The 14478-nt window shown below is 39.2% G+C and overlaps 1 protein-coding gene across 3 annotated transcripts in view; it reads right to left on the reverse strand.

The window, feature by feature from the left end:
• Positions 1 to 14478, reverse strand: part of USP24 (ubiquitin specific peptidase 24) — a 134185-nt gene that overhangs the window by 66399 nt on the left and 53308 nt on the right. For 2 of the 3 annotated variants that reach the window (XM_032839732.1, XM_032839731.1), the window contains exons 16-25: positions 14315 to 14362; positions 12378 to 12437; positions 8860 to 8967; positions 7850 to 7999; positions 7090 to 7221; positions 6131 to 6242; positions 4976 to 5052; positions 3865 to 4005; positions 3648 to 3701; positions 2222 to 2337 (exon numbers count right to left, since the gene is read on the reverse strand). In XM_032839732.1, the coding sequence (XP_032695623.1) occupies positions 2222 to 2337; positions 3648 to 3701; positions 3865 to 4005; positions 4976 to 5052; positions 6131 to 6242; positions 7090 to 7221; positions 7850 to 7999; positions 8860 to 8967; positions 12378 to 12437; positions 14315 to 14362 (998 nt within the window). The remainder of the gene's footprint in view (positions 1 to 2221; positions 2338 to 3647; positions 3702 to 3864; positions 4006 to 4975; positions 5053 to 6130; positions 6243 to 7089; positions 7222 to 7849; positions 8000 to 8859; positions 8968 to 12377; positions 12438 to 14314; positions 14363 to 14478) is intronic. The other variant, XM_032839733.1, reaches the window with a different exon arrangement.

The following is a 14478-nucleotide window of genomic DNA, read 5'->3' on the forward strand; positions in this document are numbered from 1 at the left end:
TACTGAGATGGAAAATCCTTAGGAAATATCTAAGTGCTAATAGTAAGTGAATGAGTGAATTTAATTATGCCTCAATAATGAATTAAATCACAGACAGCATCGCAGAACACTGTGTAGAGGAGGGAATAACTCCTGCCCCCCCCAAAGATGGGACAATTACAGTCACTGAGAAGTCCTTCCAAAACCAGTGAAATAATATTGACTACAATGTCCTGGTTCAAATGCAAGTTTGAAATTTTATATTCTTATTAAAAGTATTTAGAGTTTTTAACAAGAAAAAGATGATCCTATAATTTTGCTCTGTACGCATTCAAACATGAACTGATTCAGAATAAAAATCACTTAGTAAAAAGAGAAAAACAGAAAACACACTTATTTAAAGATGTTCCAGTTTGGAAATCCTAATCCAATAGCCCAATCCAATAGTTCATTAATACATTTCTCTTCTGGTTTGTCAGACAAGTGAATCATTAAGGACCTAGGCAGGGATGGACCACATCTTACAAACATGTAATTAGGAATTCTCAATGCACATTCTCCACGAAAGTCTTATTTGAAATACACTTTCATCAATGTGGGAATGCAAAGGTCATGTTAGTGTTTTTATCATTAGCTGAATCTATAATCACTTTCTACTATTTTAACTATTTCTGGTAAGGTTTTTTAAGTTTTTATTTATTTATCTGAAAGAGAGAGAGACAGAGAAAGAAACAGGGAGGAGAATGGGGCTACATCCCAGGACTCTGGGATCATGACCTCACCCAAAGGCAGATGCTTAAGCAACTGAGCCACTCAGGTGCTCCTGTAAGATTTTATTTTTAAGTAATCTCTACAAGCAACGTGAGGTTCAAACTCACAACCCCAAGGTCAAGAGTTGCGTGCTCTACCAACTGAGCCAGCCAGAGGCCCCACTTTCTGGCATTTTATTTTTATTTATTTATTTTTAAGATTTTATTTATTTGACAGAGATCACAAGCAGGCAGAGAGGCAGGCAGAGAGAGAGGGAAGCAGGCTCCCTGCTGAGCAGAGAGCCTGATTTGGGGCTTGATCCCAAGACCCTGGGATCATGACCTGAGCCGAAGGCAGAGGCTTTAACCCACTGAGCCACCCAGGCGCCCCTCTTCTGGCATTTTAAAAAGAGCTCCAAGAGGGCTGAGTTGTATTGGCATCTCTCATGTTAGCAAAATATCGCTACTTAGTACTCAAATCATTTTTAAAAAAAGATGAAAAGATGAAGAATATAAGGACTTAATTGTTTTGACTCCTTTTCTAAAGGAAGGCTTTAAAAAGAAAAAAGAACTGTAAATTAACAAATACAAAGACCTTCCAAGAGTAGAAAATGACAATCTGAGTACCCATTACTAGAGGGCAGCAAAGTAAGCCTTGTTGGGAGCACCTGCCAAAGTTTCCTGGGCACCACCACTTTGGGGCTGCTAAGAACGAAGTGCTTGTAAAACCTCACAGCAGCATTTGAGCTCCTTCAGTCTAACGTTCCTGAATACTCATCTTCGTTCCTTACCACAGCAAACAACTATAGCAAATACCGAGCTCAGATTTCCCTGGTATTATCTGTCAACACTAAACACAGTAATGTGGTCACAGACATCAGTTCAAAACTACAACACAAATATTTGGTGATGAAGTTCTTAATAAAAATTATTTTGAGAAAAAATTTTAAGGAAATAATATTTCAATTATGATGATATTATAATGCACGATTTTAACTAACCATCATTTGCCATTTCATTTTGCTTATGCTGTAAATGCCCTGATTTGGGCACAAGGAGAAAACTGCTCTTCATACAATGAATATATCTAGTAGTCTGTCGCAAAGAGTAGGTTACTCCTGTTACACAGTGTCAAAGTAAAGTGAGTTAAATACCGCCCCCCCCAAAAAAATTAACAACAGAAGTTGTCCACTAGGCAGAGGGGAGGGGCAGAGCAGTGCTTGGGTGGTGGTGATGATGACCTACAGATCTTCAGGGAAAGACATACTGATTTGGGGAAGTATGACGGGGTCATACAATTTCTCAGGATATGATTATTTACAAAAATTAAGACATAAAAGGAGGAAATCCACAACTGAGACGTCTCCGAAAAGAGCTGCCAGTTATTTTTTATTTTTTTGAAATGAAAAAAGAAACACACACACACACACACACACACACACACACACACTCCTGCATCAGTCGAGGACGTGCCGTCACTTCTGCACACTTACCTATATGGAGACTGAACTGACGTTGCTACAGTTGGCATAGCAGTCGCTGTTAGCATTTTTGTTGCTCTCGTCACAGCATGCGTCAGAGTGGGGCCGCCAAGGGCTGAGCTGGCTGCCTATGAAACAGGAACCAATCATTCTCTATCAGGGTTTTCTCAAACCTTGGCTCTACTGCTATTTGGGGCTGGAAACCTTTGTTGGAGGGCTTTCTGGGCTTCACAGGATGTTTGGCAACCTCTCTGAACTCCCGTCACTACCCACCTACCACGAGGTACCAGCGGGAACTCTCTGGCTGTGACAACCACAAAGGTGTCTGGACATTACCAAACGATCTCCGGGAGGCAGGAGCAGCTCCAGTGGAGAACTACTGTTCTACATATGTTCAAACTTAATTGGTACCTCATTTAAGGTCCTTGAATATTTTAAATGGTTTCCAATGATGACCTATCTGGATGGAAGTCACAACCTGGAAAATTCTGTACGGATTCGAGCACATATTCATCATCAGAAGGTTTAACTTATTGACATTTGGGGGCAGCAGCCTATGTTTTTGGAATATTCTCCATTAGATATAAAATTTAAACATGAGTTAAGAATGAAAGTGACTGTTTAATGCTTTAACCATCATGCTGGAGCTATAAGGCACTAGAAACTGATGTGAGATAGTATCACACAGTAGACTTCTAATGGACAAAGAACATCAATACCACCAACTACTGAGTGTCCTTCTGGGCCTTTAGTAACATTTAAGATATAGTCTCAGGTGAAAATGGGGAAGGGTAGGAAAAGCCAATTCTTTCATGACACTCCTTGACAGAAAGAGAAAACAGAGAAAAGAATCTGTTAGAAATGTGGAATGTGGGGTGTCTGGGTGGTTCAGTGGGTTAAGTCTCTGCCTTCTCAGGTCATGATCCCAGGGTCCTGGGATGGAGCCGTGCATCGGGCTCCCTGCTCAGTGGGAAGCCTGCTTCTCCCTCTCCCACTCCCCCTGCTTGCATTGTCTCTCTCCCTCTGTCAAATAAACAAACAAAATCTTTAGATAAATAAATAAATAAATAATAATTTTTAAAAACCAAATAAAGATTAAAAAAAAAAAAAGAAACGAAACGTGGAATGTATAGCAGACCTGTTTTCTGAAGACAGTTCCTATACCCCAAAACAGGGGGTGGGTGGGGTGGGGTAGAGGGGTGGTGGAAAGAGAAGGAAAGCTTTCCCATAAAGGACACTTCTGTACTGGGGGAATCAAGGCAAATGTCTGTTCCCTGTGTGACAATAAGGTACTGTTGACAAATTCTTTAGTAGAATCCAGCCACAAATATCAATATTTTACATGATCCCAATATAAAAGGAAAACATCAAAGCATTTATTTCAAAAAGAGGCTCAAATGAAATTCAGAAACAGGTTCAAATGAGATTTACCACTCACTTCTAATCTCGTGTAACAATCAGCAATAAATTTCTTATGTAATGATACAGAATCCTAAAAGTAAGAGATAAAAGAAATTAAAATTAGTCTGACATGTAGTTGCAATCATTATTAAGAGCAAAACATCAAAATAAGGTGAATTTGGGGGCACACCAAGGGTGAAAACTTATCAATAAAAATACATATATAATCTTCTGTTCTGTGCACGAGCACCCACCTTCTTTAATCTAGGATTTAGGTTAATGTAACTATAGTTTATGATTAACTGAATAGCTTCATTAGCAATTTCTTCATCAGGTGATTCCATGGCTATTTTCCAAATGAAATCCATTCCTATCAATTCCAGCTTTTCTACATACTGTTCAAAAGAAAAAAAAATTATATAGTACACCAAAATTACAGACAACTATCTTTTATTATATCACTCAGTCTGCACCTTTCAGGTTAATATGAATTAAGGCTGCAAAAACCAAGCTACATACGAGAGCACTGTTGTACTGATTTGGAACTTTAAAACAAAGAAAAAGAAAAAAAACACAAACACTGGGCTATGTCCATGGCAACCAGGATAGTTATGGAGCGTTGTCTCCAGATATTGCTAAACCCAAGCTGGAAATCCACCCAGACAGGCTAAAGAAGCGGAAACACATAGGAGTGAGGTGGGCACCATATTCAGGAGTTTTTCTCCAAAGGGCAAGAGAGCCAGGCTAGAAGTGGTTAATAATCCTTGAGGCTCAATTTGGTTTTCCCAAAGCTCAGTTCAAGGGACAGGATCCAGGCCTTAGAGATTTCATAAAACTTCTTGCCATCCAGAAGCTATGTCTTGAATCAAGAATTATGCCTTAGAAAAGAGAGTTATTTTTTGTCTTCCTTTCTTAAGGTCCACATGTAAATATAAACATATGCTATATACATTCTATGGGTCCTCATTCTCCTGATTCATGGACTGTTCCTAAAAATTTCTCCCCAAATCCCCGCCACTGTGATGAACTAAAGATTCATCTTCAGAATTAAAGATGTTGTAACTTTTTAGGAACATGTCCATTACCAGATCTGAGGAGTTAGAAGCTTCAATGAAGCAATCCCTCCCCTCCATTCACCCAGCCACAGGAGGCTGCCGGCTGCCCCAGGTCAGCAAGAAGCACGGAGGGATTTGAGAGTCAACTGTGCTCTCGCCATGCTGGAAGGGGGGCCTTCCGTTATGCTCCAAGAGAAGCCCTGCAGTCAGTGCAGTCGAGGAGACGCCCATTCTTTAACAAAATTACAACACTTTTGTTGTGTTTTACTAGATTATCCAAATTACCTAGATTTCAGAATAATGTACTCACCAACTGAGCTCCTTGTCGTTTCAATCGATGATCACAAAGATTCACATTTTCAAAAAAAGTCTTAAATAAGTTAAAACCTGAAATTACAGAAGGTCAGATAAATTCACACACTCTAAGTACCACAGATAATCAATGAAAAGCCTCAAAGTATCTCAAGAACCAAAACTGTAAAACTCTTAGTACAAAACAGGCATAAATCTTCGAGACCCTGGATTAGGCAATGTTTTGTTAGATATGGTACCAAAAGCACAAACAATAGCAGAAAAAACAGATAAACTGGGTCTCATCAAAATCGAGAACATTGTGCTTCAAAGGACTTTAAGAATGTGAAAAGTCTATTCACTGAATGTGACAAAATATTCTCAAATCGTGTATCTGGTGAGGAGATACTATGCAGAATATACAGCTCAGCAATAAAGACAAGCCAACCTATAATGGGCAAAAGGTTTGAACAGACATTTTTCCAAAGAATATATACATACAGTCAATAAACACATGCCCAGATGCTCATTAGTATCAGTCATCAGGGAAAGGCACACCGAAACCATGAGATAACCCTTGACACACACCACAGCAAGAATAAAGATGACAGACAGTAACAAGTGTTGGCGAAGATGGGAAGGAACTGAAACCCTCAGATGCTGCTGGGAGGCTTACAAACAGCGCAGCCACTTTGCAAAATAGTTGGACAGTTGTTCAAATGTTAGTTCCAGGATACAATTCCACTCCTTGGTATACATCAAAGACAAATGAAAACTAATGTCCATACAAAAACTTGTACATAAATGCTTATAGCAGTATTATTGGTCATAGCCAAAAAGTGGTAACAACTCAGTGTCCATCCACTGATGGACGGATAAATAAAATGTGGGACGGATAAATAAAATTTCAATGGAATATTATTCAGCCATAAAATGGAATGAAGTACTGACACATCCTACCATTTGACCATTTGAGCTATCGGGCCATATAATTTAAAATTAATCATATACCATTCACATAAAAAGGAAATTATCTGTGTATATAAACATATGTATACAGAGATGTAAAGAAAAGTCCAGAAGGATATTCCAGACTGAGAAACGGACTTAGGAGGAGAGGGAAGAAAAATTTCTTAAAGAACTGAGAAAAAAAGATTTTACGTTGTTTTCCTACCATTCATTGTGATTTCATAGGACTCCAATTTAAGAATTTTCTCCTTGAAAAGCTGCTGTTGAACATCACTCTCGAGATCATGTTGCCCTTTTGTAAACCATTCAAAACACATCTGTGGATCAAGACAAATGTTATCCTATAAGTAAAATCCATTTCAGGCAAATACATATTCCAAAGTGGGAAAGTGAAGAAAAGTTTAAACCTTTAAAAATATTTATTGATGAAATACCACTGAAAACTGAAATGCCTGGTACTCTGGAACTAAATAAAGCAGTTCTAGCAACCTTTCCCCCAGATAATGCAAATATAGACTCACATCGTTCAATGGAACTTAAACTTGGGCTTCTCCACTAATGTTCATTAACAAGCCTGGCTATGTATGTGCCAATGACTGTGCTAGGCAAGGGCACATATGTAGTCCTTTCAACAATACTATCAAGCAGTTATAATTCTATAAAATGAGATGAGCAAACAGTAATTCATTGTTAAAATATGCCAAGTCAGGTGTTCTGCTTCTGGTTTAATCTACTTTCAGCTGCTTAATTATAGTTTAAAAAAATCTGTCTAGGCATTTATTTTTCTTTGTGTTTCTGGGGTACAACATCATTACAGGGACTCAAAGTTCTGGTTGGTAACTCGAAATTAGTTCCATGGGAGGGAGAAAAAACATAAAAGACACAATAAGAATTCTGTAGCTGTGCTAGCTCTGAATTTGATTTTACCCGGAATGGTATAAAAATTACTAAAGAACTCATATATTTAGATCATAGATATAAATTACATAAAATATTTTTTCAGCACGTATAGTTCCTGGCCTATTGGTACAATGTATGCTTAGCAAATTGAGAAGTGTTTAGAATTAAAGAAGTGAAACCCACAAAAAATATGAGACACCCAGAAAAGGTAAAATATTTAAGTCCCACTTCTGCCTTATTTTACCCACACTACCATCTTCTTACCTCTCTATCTAATTCACAGACATCCTGGCCAGTCACAAGACACTCCCAGATCTCCTTGGCACGATTCCAACCCAGATACAGCGTAGCTTCTTGTAAGAAAAATGCTAGAAATTTTAGATGGGCCTCTAAATACTGCAAAAAGAAGTAATGCTAATTAGTTAACTCCAGGCGCTCCTTCCTAAAAGGAAAATGAAGAACAAATCTTTTTAATTAAAAAAAGAGTTCTACCTAACACTTTCTCATATAATTTAGGATAATATAAATGCGAAACATCTGTTTGTAAGCTGACAGCACAATGTAGAAGCTACTTGAAGTCTATTACCAATTCCAGTTGATTTAGGATGTCAGTAAAGTATCATCTCAGCAATCTCAAAGTGAAACACCACAAACTCACAAGCAGTGAGTTAAGATTTTTTCTAATTTTTAAAAACAATGTTACTAACCAGTTGATTTAAGAAACAAAACAACTCTTCAGAGAACTGACAATTACTATTTCCCATGAAAGACAAAAGAAAGATGGTGATCTTTATCACAGGCAGTTTTTAGGTGATTTGCTGAAAGATTTACCCAGAAATAACACTTTTCTCAACTTTTGTTTTAAAATGATTGTAGTCAAAACACAAAACCGTTCAGTCACTACAAAGATACCCCAGGCCACCTCTTTTAGAGAGACACCCAATGAATGTAATTTTTTACGCTTCAAGTGCAAAAAGCCAGATGAGCACTGTAAATCACGACACAAAAGCGCAACGGCGGATACCTCCCGGTAAGTGTATCGGCCGTCCACCAGTGTTGAACCAGTTAAGCCTCCGGGTCCAGCCACAGCGGCTGCAAGTCGATGACAGGCTATCAAACTTCCCGTTACCAATTTCACGATTTCAAAATTCTTCTTCAAGTCTTGAATAATGCTCTTAGCAGAAACAACAAAAAGAAAGATGGCATGAGAAGCTGCAGTAATTTTGTCAGTTCAACACAAGCAAATAAAACCATCTAGTATGCACATAATTAAAATTAAGGGAATAAACTTCTCTGCTAATTTTCTTCTTCTAGACAGTTTTTTTTTGTTTGTTTGTTTGTTTGTTTGTTTAAGGCGACTTTCCTAAGAACTATTTCACTGGCTGCGTACTTTTCCGGATCTTTCTTCCCAAATCTCTCCCACCAAGGAAGATCCAGGTCCTTAAACAACCCAATCTTCCTGAGATTAAATGTCTTCACATCTTTCCAAACACATTCTGACTTTCAAAAACTGGTGTAATCACTTCAATAAATTAAGGAAATAAAAAGGAAATGAGTTAGGATAGATTAAAAGAAAAGCTCCGTCAATGGGGTGCCTGGGTGGCTCAGTGGGTTAAGCCTCTGCCTTCGACTCAGGTCATGATCCCAGGGTCCTGGGATCGAGCCCCACATCAGACTCTCTGCTCAGCAGGGAGCCTGCAGGGAGCTTGATTCTCCCCCTCTCTCTGCCTGCCTCTCTGCCTACTTCTGCCTACTTGTGATTTCTGGCAAATAAATAAATAAATAAATCTTACAAAAAAAAAAAAAAAAAAAAAAAAAAAAAAAAAAAAAAAAAAAAAAAGAAAGAAAGAAAGAAAAGATCCATCGAAATGAAAGCAGAAAGATATTTAAACTCAAGATTAGAGACTATAAATGAACTATATTAATAATCATAAAAATGTAAAATAGTGACTTTAAAACTCAGCAATCTATGTTTCGTTATTCTAACAGCTGTGTGTCTAACTGGACAGTCATCGAACAGTGTTCTTCTCTTACCTTGTCTTGCTTTTGGTAGGTCTGTTTTATAAACGAGCGGGTGATCTCGTGGAGCTGACGCAAAGCCGGCACCACCCATACAAACTGGGGGTTATTGAGCTGAGATGACTAGAGTTAAAAAGAAGTTACATCAGTTACATCTAGAAATAAATGGCAGGCTAAATTTATGGGCTATAAAAATTTCCCAAGTCAATTAGGTTTTATGGCTACACATTCTATTATTTTTCTCTTCACACTGCTCATTTAGAGCGCATCTCCATGCATTCATAATTCAGTCTTCAACTTCTTATTCTGCATGCAATTTCCTAAGGCCAAGAACTGCAAACAGGAGTGGATGTGAAGTGACAGTAAATGTATAGGGGTACATCAGCAAAAAACAGACGACAAGGAATTAGCAACTTCAGAGGATAGATTAAGTAGCACAGGCTGCTAGGACATGTTGGAATGAAATAAGCTGATGGCCAAAATTTACCCTGGATAATACTGAGCTGGCTGATAAGTAAAATGGTATAAAAATACGATTTTCTATAATTACACGATTAAGATACCAATGATATGATCAAGATACTGATAGTGGTCTAAATATTAAAGAAAATACTCAGGAGCTGCTTGTACATCCTAGTTAGAACAATTTTGCAAGAGAGAATTCTATTTTTATTAATTATTACAGCCACTATACAGTTATACTTTGTATTTTTCATAACACTTTCAAATGTTATTTCTGAAACTGATACACGACAATCCAGATCTTTCATAGTACATATCTGAAAAGTCCGATGCTTGTGAAATGATCTTTAAAAAGAGAACTGTTCTTTAATACATAGCATCTTTTGAACTAAGACATTTATAAAATTTGGAAGACTGTTTAACACTATTAATCAAATTATCTATTAAGTCTCTAAAAACCTGATAGAAGTTTTAAGCCCTTAGCCTTTATTTTAAAGGCTGAATTTTGCTTTTGTTTTTATAGCCTTCTCTTCCTTCTTCAAGTGCCTCTGTCAGATGAAGACCTTTACGAGGTAGAAAATACTTTGGAAAAATACACTTTCCGTCTCTGGCAGGAAAACACTATACTACCAAATATGTGTATTTGAGAGAGCTACTGCCAAAAACAGTACTGGTTTTCTTGAGGATCAGCCAATCAATCATCAAATACCCTATTTCCTGGATTCTAAGATACCGGTTTTATAAATTTCAACATTTCTGAAATTGACGCTTCTTACAACTGTCAAAAGTAACTTAGCAGCCACTAGGTGTAGGAGTAAGTTCTGACACAGCTGTCCTTACCTGAATGCATGTACCCTTGGCTGCATATGAAACGTATTTGTTTGTGCATCTACCTGTCATTTTAGTTGTGACTTCATTTCTGTAGCACCAAACAAGGATAGCTTTTTAACTTAAATTTAGAACAAGGATTTGTTACTAAAATTCTTATAAAAAAGATGGCACTATGATGTAACACTGACTAGCCTGTTTCATCTGTCAACTCAATTAAAAGCAAAGAAAACTGCCAGTGGTCTCAGTCTAAAGCATTTCTCACAGCTGGGGGAATTTGGTGTGACAGAGTCAGACCCGGTGAAGGGCTCTGTCACCCAGCACTAAATGTCTCTGTCCAAAGGTACACCCATAATTTGAGAGAAGCCGTTTATCCTGTAGTATACACATCGCAACTCAATTAAGGAAAAAAAGCAGCCTGATTTACCAAAAAGGACAAGGACACAAAATTTCATATTCTTTCACATGCCTCAAAAGTACACAGTCACTCTTGGGAGATTTCAGTGGTCAAAATCACTACTCTAGATACTGAAAAGCACTGTGCCAGTGAAGCTCTGCATACGGGTCCAAAAAGAGGCTTCCATTTAGACGCTGGGTGGGCATTTTAACAAGCGAATGGTAAAAGGAAATGTGCAATTTCTTTTTTCTTCTTTGCAAACTTATTAGGTCTGTGATGCGGGGTGCAATCACAGGCATCTTATAATCAGAGAAATAAGGTATGTATTATAGGCCAACTATTTGCAAGACTACCTACATTATTTCAGCTAAAATAGAAGAGCTGCAAAATGACAAAGAATAAAACTCTAAGGACTTAAGTCCAAACCAATATCTACTAATGATTATAAACATTAGGATATAAATATGAACCCTTCAGCAAATAATCAGATATACTGAAAAAGCATCATTATGTAAGACTTAAGTCAATTACGGCTAGAATATTTTTATTTAACATAGAAAATCATCCTGTGGAAGTCATTCACTGTCCAATAAAATAAAGGAAATCCTATAAAATTGGAATTTAAAAAGTACTTCCGATATAATCTTCCTACAGTTTAGCAAACAGGAAAGATGTTATTTATTTCATCGTATCTATGACACTAGGTTGCTAAGTTACAAGAAAAATTTAAGTGATTTTTCTCTAGTTACCAAAGGGGCAAGAGACTATGGGAAACAATTAAAATGAGCATATTGGATAATGCCTGGTAATGGAGCTGAGGTTTCGTAAGTAGGAGGTAACGGCATATCCGAAGCAGACACTGAGCATCAGCTGAAGCCTCAGAGGTCAGGTGGTGCAGCCTGCAAACCTATGCCTAAACCCTCACTCGCTTTCGTTAAACGACTACTCTCCTGGTGTCTCCCATGATGAGGGAGTCAGGAGGCGGTGCCCTTGAGGGCAGACTGTTCTCACCGAAAGTGCACTGTCTTCTCATATTGAAACATGCCTCTCATGACTTCTTGGGAGACCTAAAAAGTCAGTGCAATCAAACTTCTCTACCACAATCTAAGTCTCCGAAGAACACGTTCATATTCTTTCTTGAATTCCATTCTCAAAGCTGAACATCCCCACCTTCTCATCTGCCTTATTTTTCTGGACCTAGCCATTTATCTAGATTCGTAGTACCAATTTTTTGCACAGGAGGACATTTCTTAAAAAGTCTTTCTTCCTGTGCTAACCACATCACTGTGAAACTGCACTGAGGACATCTTGCTACTCTTGCTTTCAATTACACGTTTTAGCAAGTAGCGGCCACTCCATACTGGGTAAGTAAAGATTTTAGTGTCCTCAACAGGGTGAAGGGGAGGGATCAAGAGGAAGGGATGGGCATCTACTTAGAAGCTGCCAGGTGCTGTGCTGGGGACAGCCTTAAAAGAAGGACTTAGGGTTACGCAAACGCTGCTACTTGAGTAAAAATGACTTTTTTGGTTTAGTAAATTTTTTTTTTTTGGATGAGCACATTTAAATTTTTAATTGAAGGCAAAAAGAAGTGAAATAGGAGGGAGAGGGCTGGGGGTAAACAGTGGAAGGCATAAAGGAAGCAAAGGAAAGAGGACCACGGGAGCCAAGGGTATCCTGGCAGAATCTATAAAAATGAAGTTAAGAAAAAAAGGTCAGGATTTCTGAACACAACAGTGGAATCTGGGAATTTGAAGAGTGTGAAAAGCAGAGGGGAGGGGAGTCAGTTGGGGGGAACAGAGGTAGCTGAGGTTGGGAGGGGAGTAAGAGGTGGGTGATCTTGTCTTACCCTTTGCTTAGTTTCTGTGTAGCCTGGCAGGGAGACATAATCCCCAGTCAGCCCACCTTGCTGCCTGGCAGGAAAGGGCATAGCATAGAAAAACACCTTTAGTGGCAGTATATAACTCACCCCCCTGCCTGGAGTCACGTCCAGGGGGTTCTGATCTTCCCACTGCCCCCCTCAGCCGTGTGTACTTTCAGAGAATATCTGTGAGCACTTAGTTCACTAGAAAGTGCTATGGAAATGCAAGGTATTGTTATTTGGAACAAAGTAATGGTCCATCAGAATTTCTTTACTGGGAGCAGTAGGAGATTTAAAAAAAAAAATGAAGAGTACTCCTTTGGAGTTTCACAAAATGACTCCAAAAATGGCCCTGCTGCTGTTTGAGTTCTGTCGTAAAACAACAGGCATGAATGGAGGGACTGCAGAGAGGTAGCGAAGACGCAGGAATGCCGCGGACTGACCGGGATTGCTCAGTGACACTGAGCCTGAGCCGCACGAGGAAGGAACAGAAGGAACGGACGGTGGGAAGGGGTTTCTGCTTTCAAAAGCCAATTTCCAGGGAACAGTCTCTTGGGTGTGGACCCCTCCCATTTATAAAGAAACGTATCTGTTACTGAGAAGAAAAGACCACTGTTCTAGAGATACCCCTTTCCTCTCACTGTCACTACTGAAGGATCTAAACTCCTTACATAACTCTGGACGAGGTCCAAGTGTAAAGGCGGAGGCTGCGATAAATGATCCGGACTGCTGAGCTGAGAAAACTGGAAAAATTCGTACTGTATCTGAGGATGAGAGCAACGCTGCTGAATTAAAGGAACGATTCCTCACAGCCTGAGCACCATCAGCTCCAGCCTGCGAGTGACTTTTTGAAAATCTCTAAAGCTAGCGTGTATGTAGAAAATTCACCTGATCGAATTCCAGGGTCAGAAATTTAAACACCAAGTTCTTAGGTGTCCCTAACTAAACCTGATGACCACACAGAACTTCATGAAAGCCCACTGAATCACCACAGCCTTTTAACAAGAGCTGAGTGTCTCTGAATACACAAGTGAAAAGGAACAGTGTTCAAGATCCTTTAAAGAAATACTTCGTAGTGAAAGCCAAGAAAAATGTTGAACCAATGAAATTACGGAGCCCCTGGCTAGTCACCAAAACCTTTCCTTATGTCACAGTAAGAGGAAGTCCCTCTCACTATGAGGCTCTCTGTTGGGTCTGCGCAAGCCAAGGACCTCGGCCAGAGGAGCGCCTCGCCTCTGGCCAGGGCTGCAGCTCCAGTGAGCGGCCCTGTCATGAGCCCCCTAGAGCATGGGAGAGCATGGGTAAGCATGGGCGGGCACGGGCGGACGCTGAAGCACTGGGGCGACAGGAGAGCTCCGGTCCTCACTGCTTCCTCCGCTAACCAGATTTTCAAAGGGAGGCCCCTAAGTCCCCCACAGCCAAAAGGCCAGAGCCCCCGAGCAGGAGAGAGCTCCCACAGCAGTCGCTAGCCACAGACCACCTTCTAGCCTCAGACCCCAGCAGCAGGACTATGGAATTTCTTTATGGACACCTCTGAACCAGGCACCTAAAAATTACTGTGTGCCAGCACTGCACGAAACTCTTTCTTCCCACTCTATGAGTGCTCCTCCATTTCTCCCTCATGGCAGAAAAACAGGCATGATACTAAGCAGAATCCACTGTACTTATTAAAGTTGTGTAGACTTTGCATTTATTTTACAAAGAAAAAACTAAGTTAAAGGTCTTACAATTTTTTGGAAGCAACAAAATGAAACTACTCTGTGAACGTGACCTTGGATTCATGAATATTTAAACAGCGGCTTCTATCTGAACATTACTCAAAGAAACACCAAAAGAGACTGTTATCTTCAAAGTATGGTATCACTTATTGAAAAAAATTATTAAATTAGTATACCTTTTACGCGGTTCCATCTGCAAATTCTTACCTTGAATCCATCCTTCTTGTTTTTTTCCAAACCTGACCATTCTCCAGGCTGAAATTAATTTTAAGAGAAACATAAGTGACTTGGAAAAAGCAGTACCTATAATTTCCCAGTCCTGGACTCTAAGGCAAGAGTTTCCAGATAGGACATTTAATTTACAGAATAGG

Source organism: Lontra canadensis, unplaced genomic scaffold (genome assembly GCF_010015895.1).
Source record: "Lontra canadensis isolate GAN:19392208 unplaced genomic scaffold, GSC_riverotter_1.0 scaffold109, whole genome shotgun sequence".
In the NCBI taxonomy this organism is placed as follows: Eukaryota; Metazoa; Chordata; class Mammalia; order Carnivora; family Mustelidae; genus Lontra; species Lontra canadensis.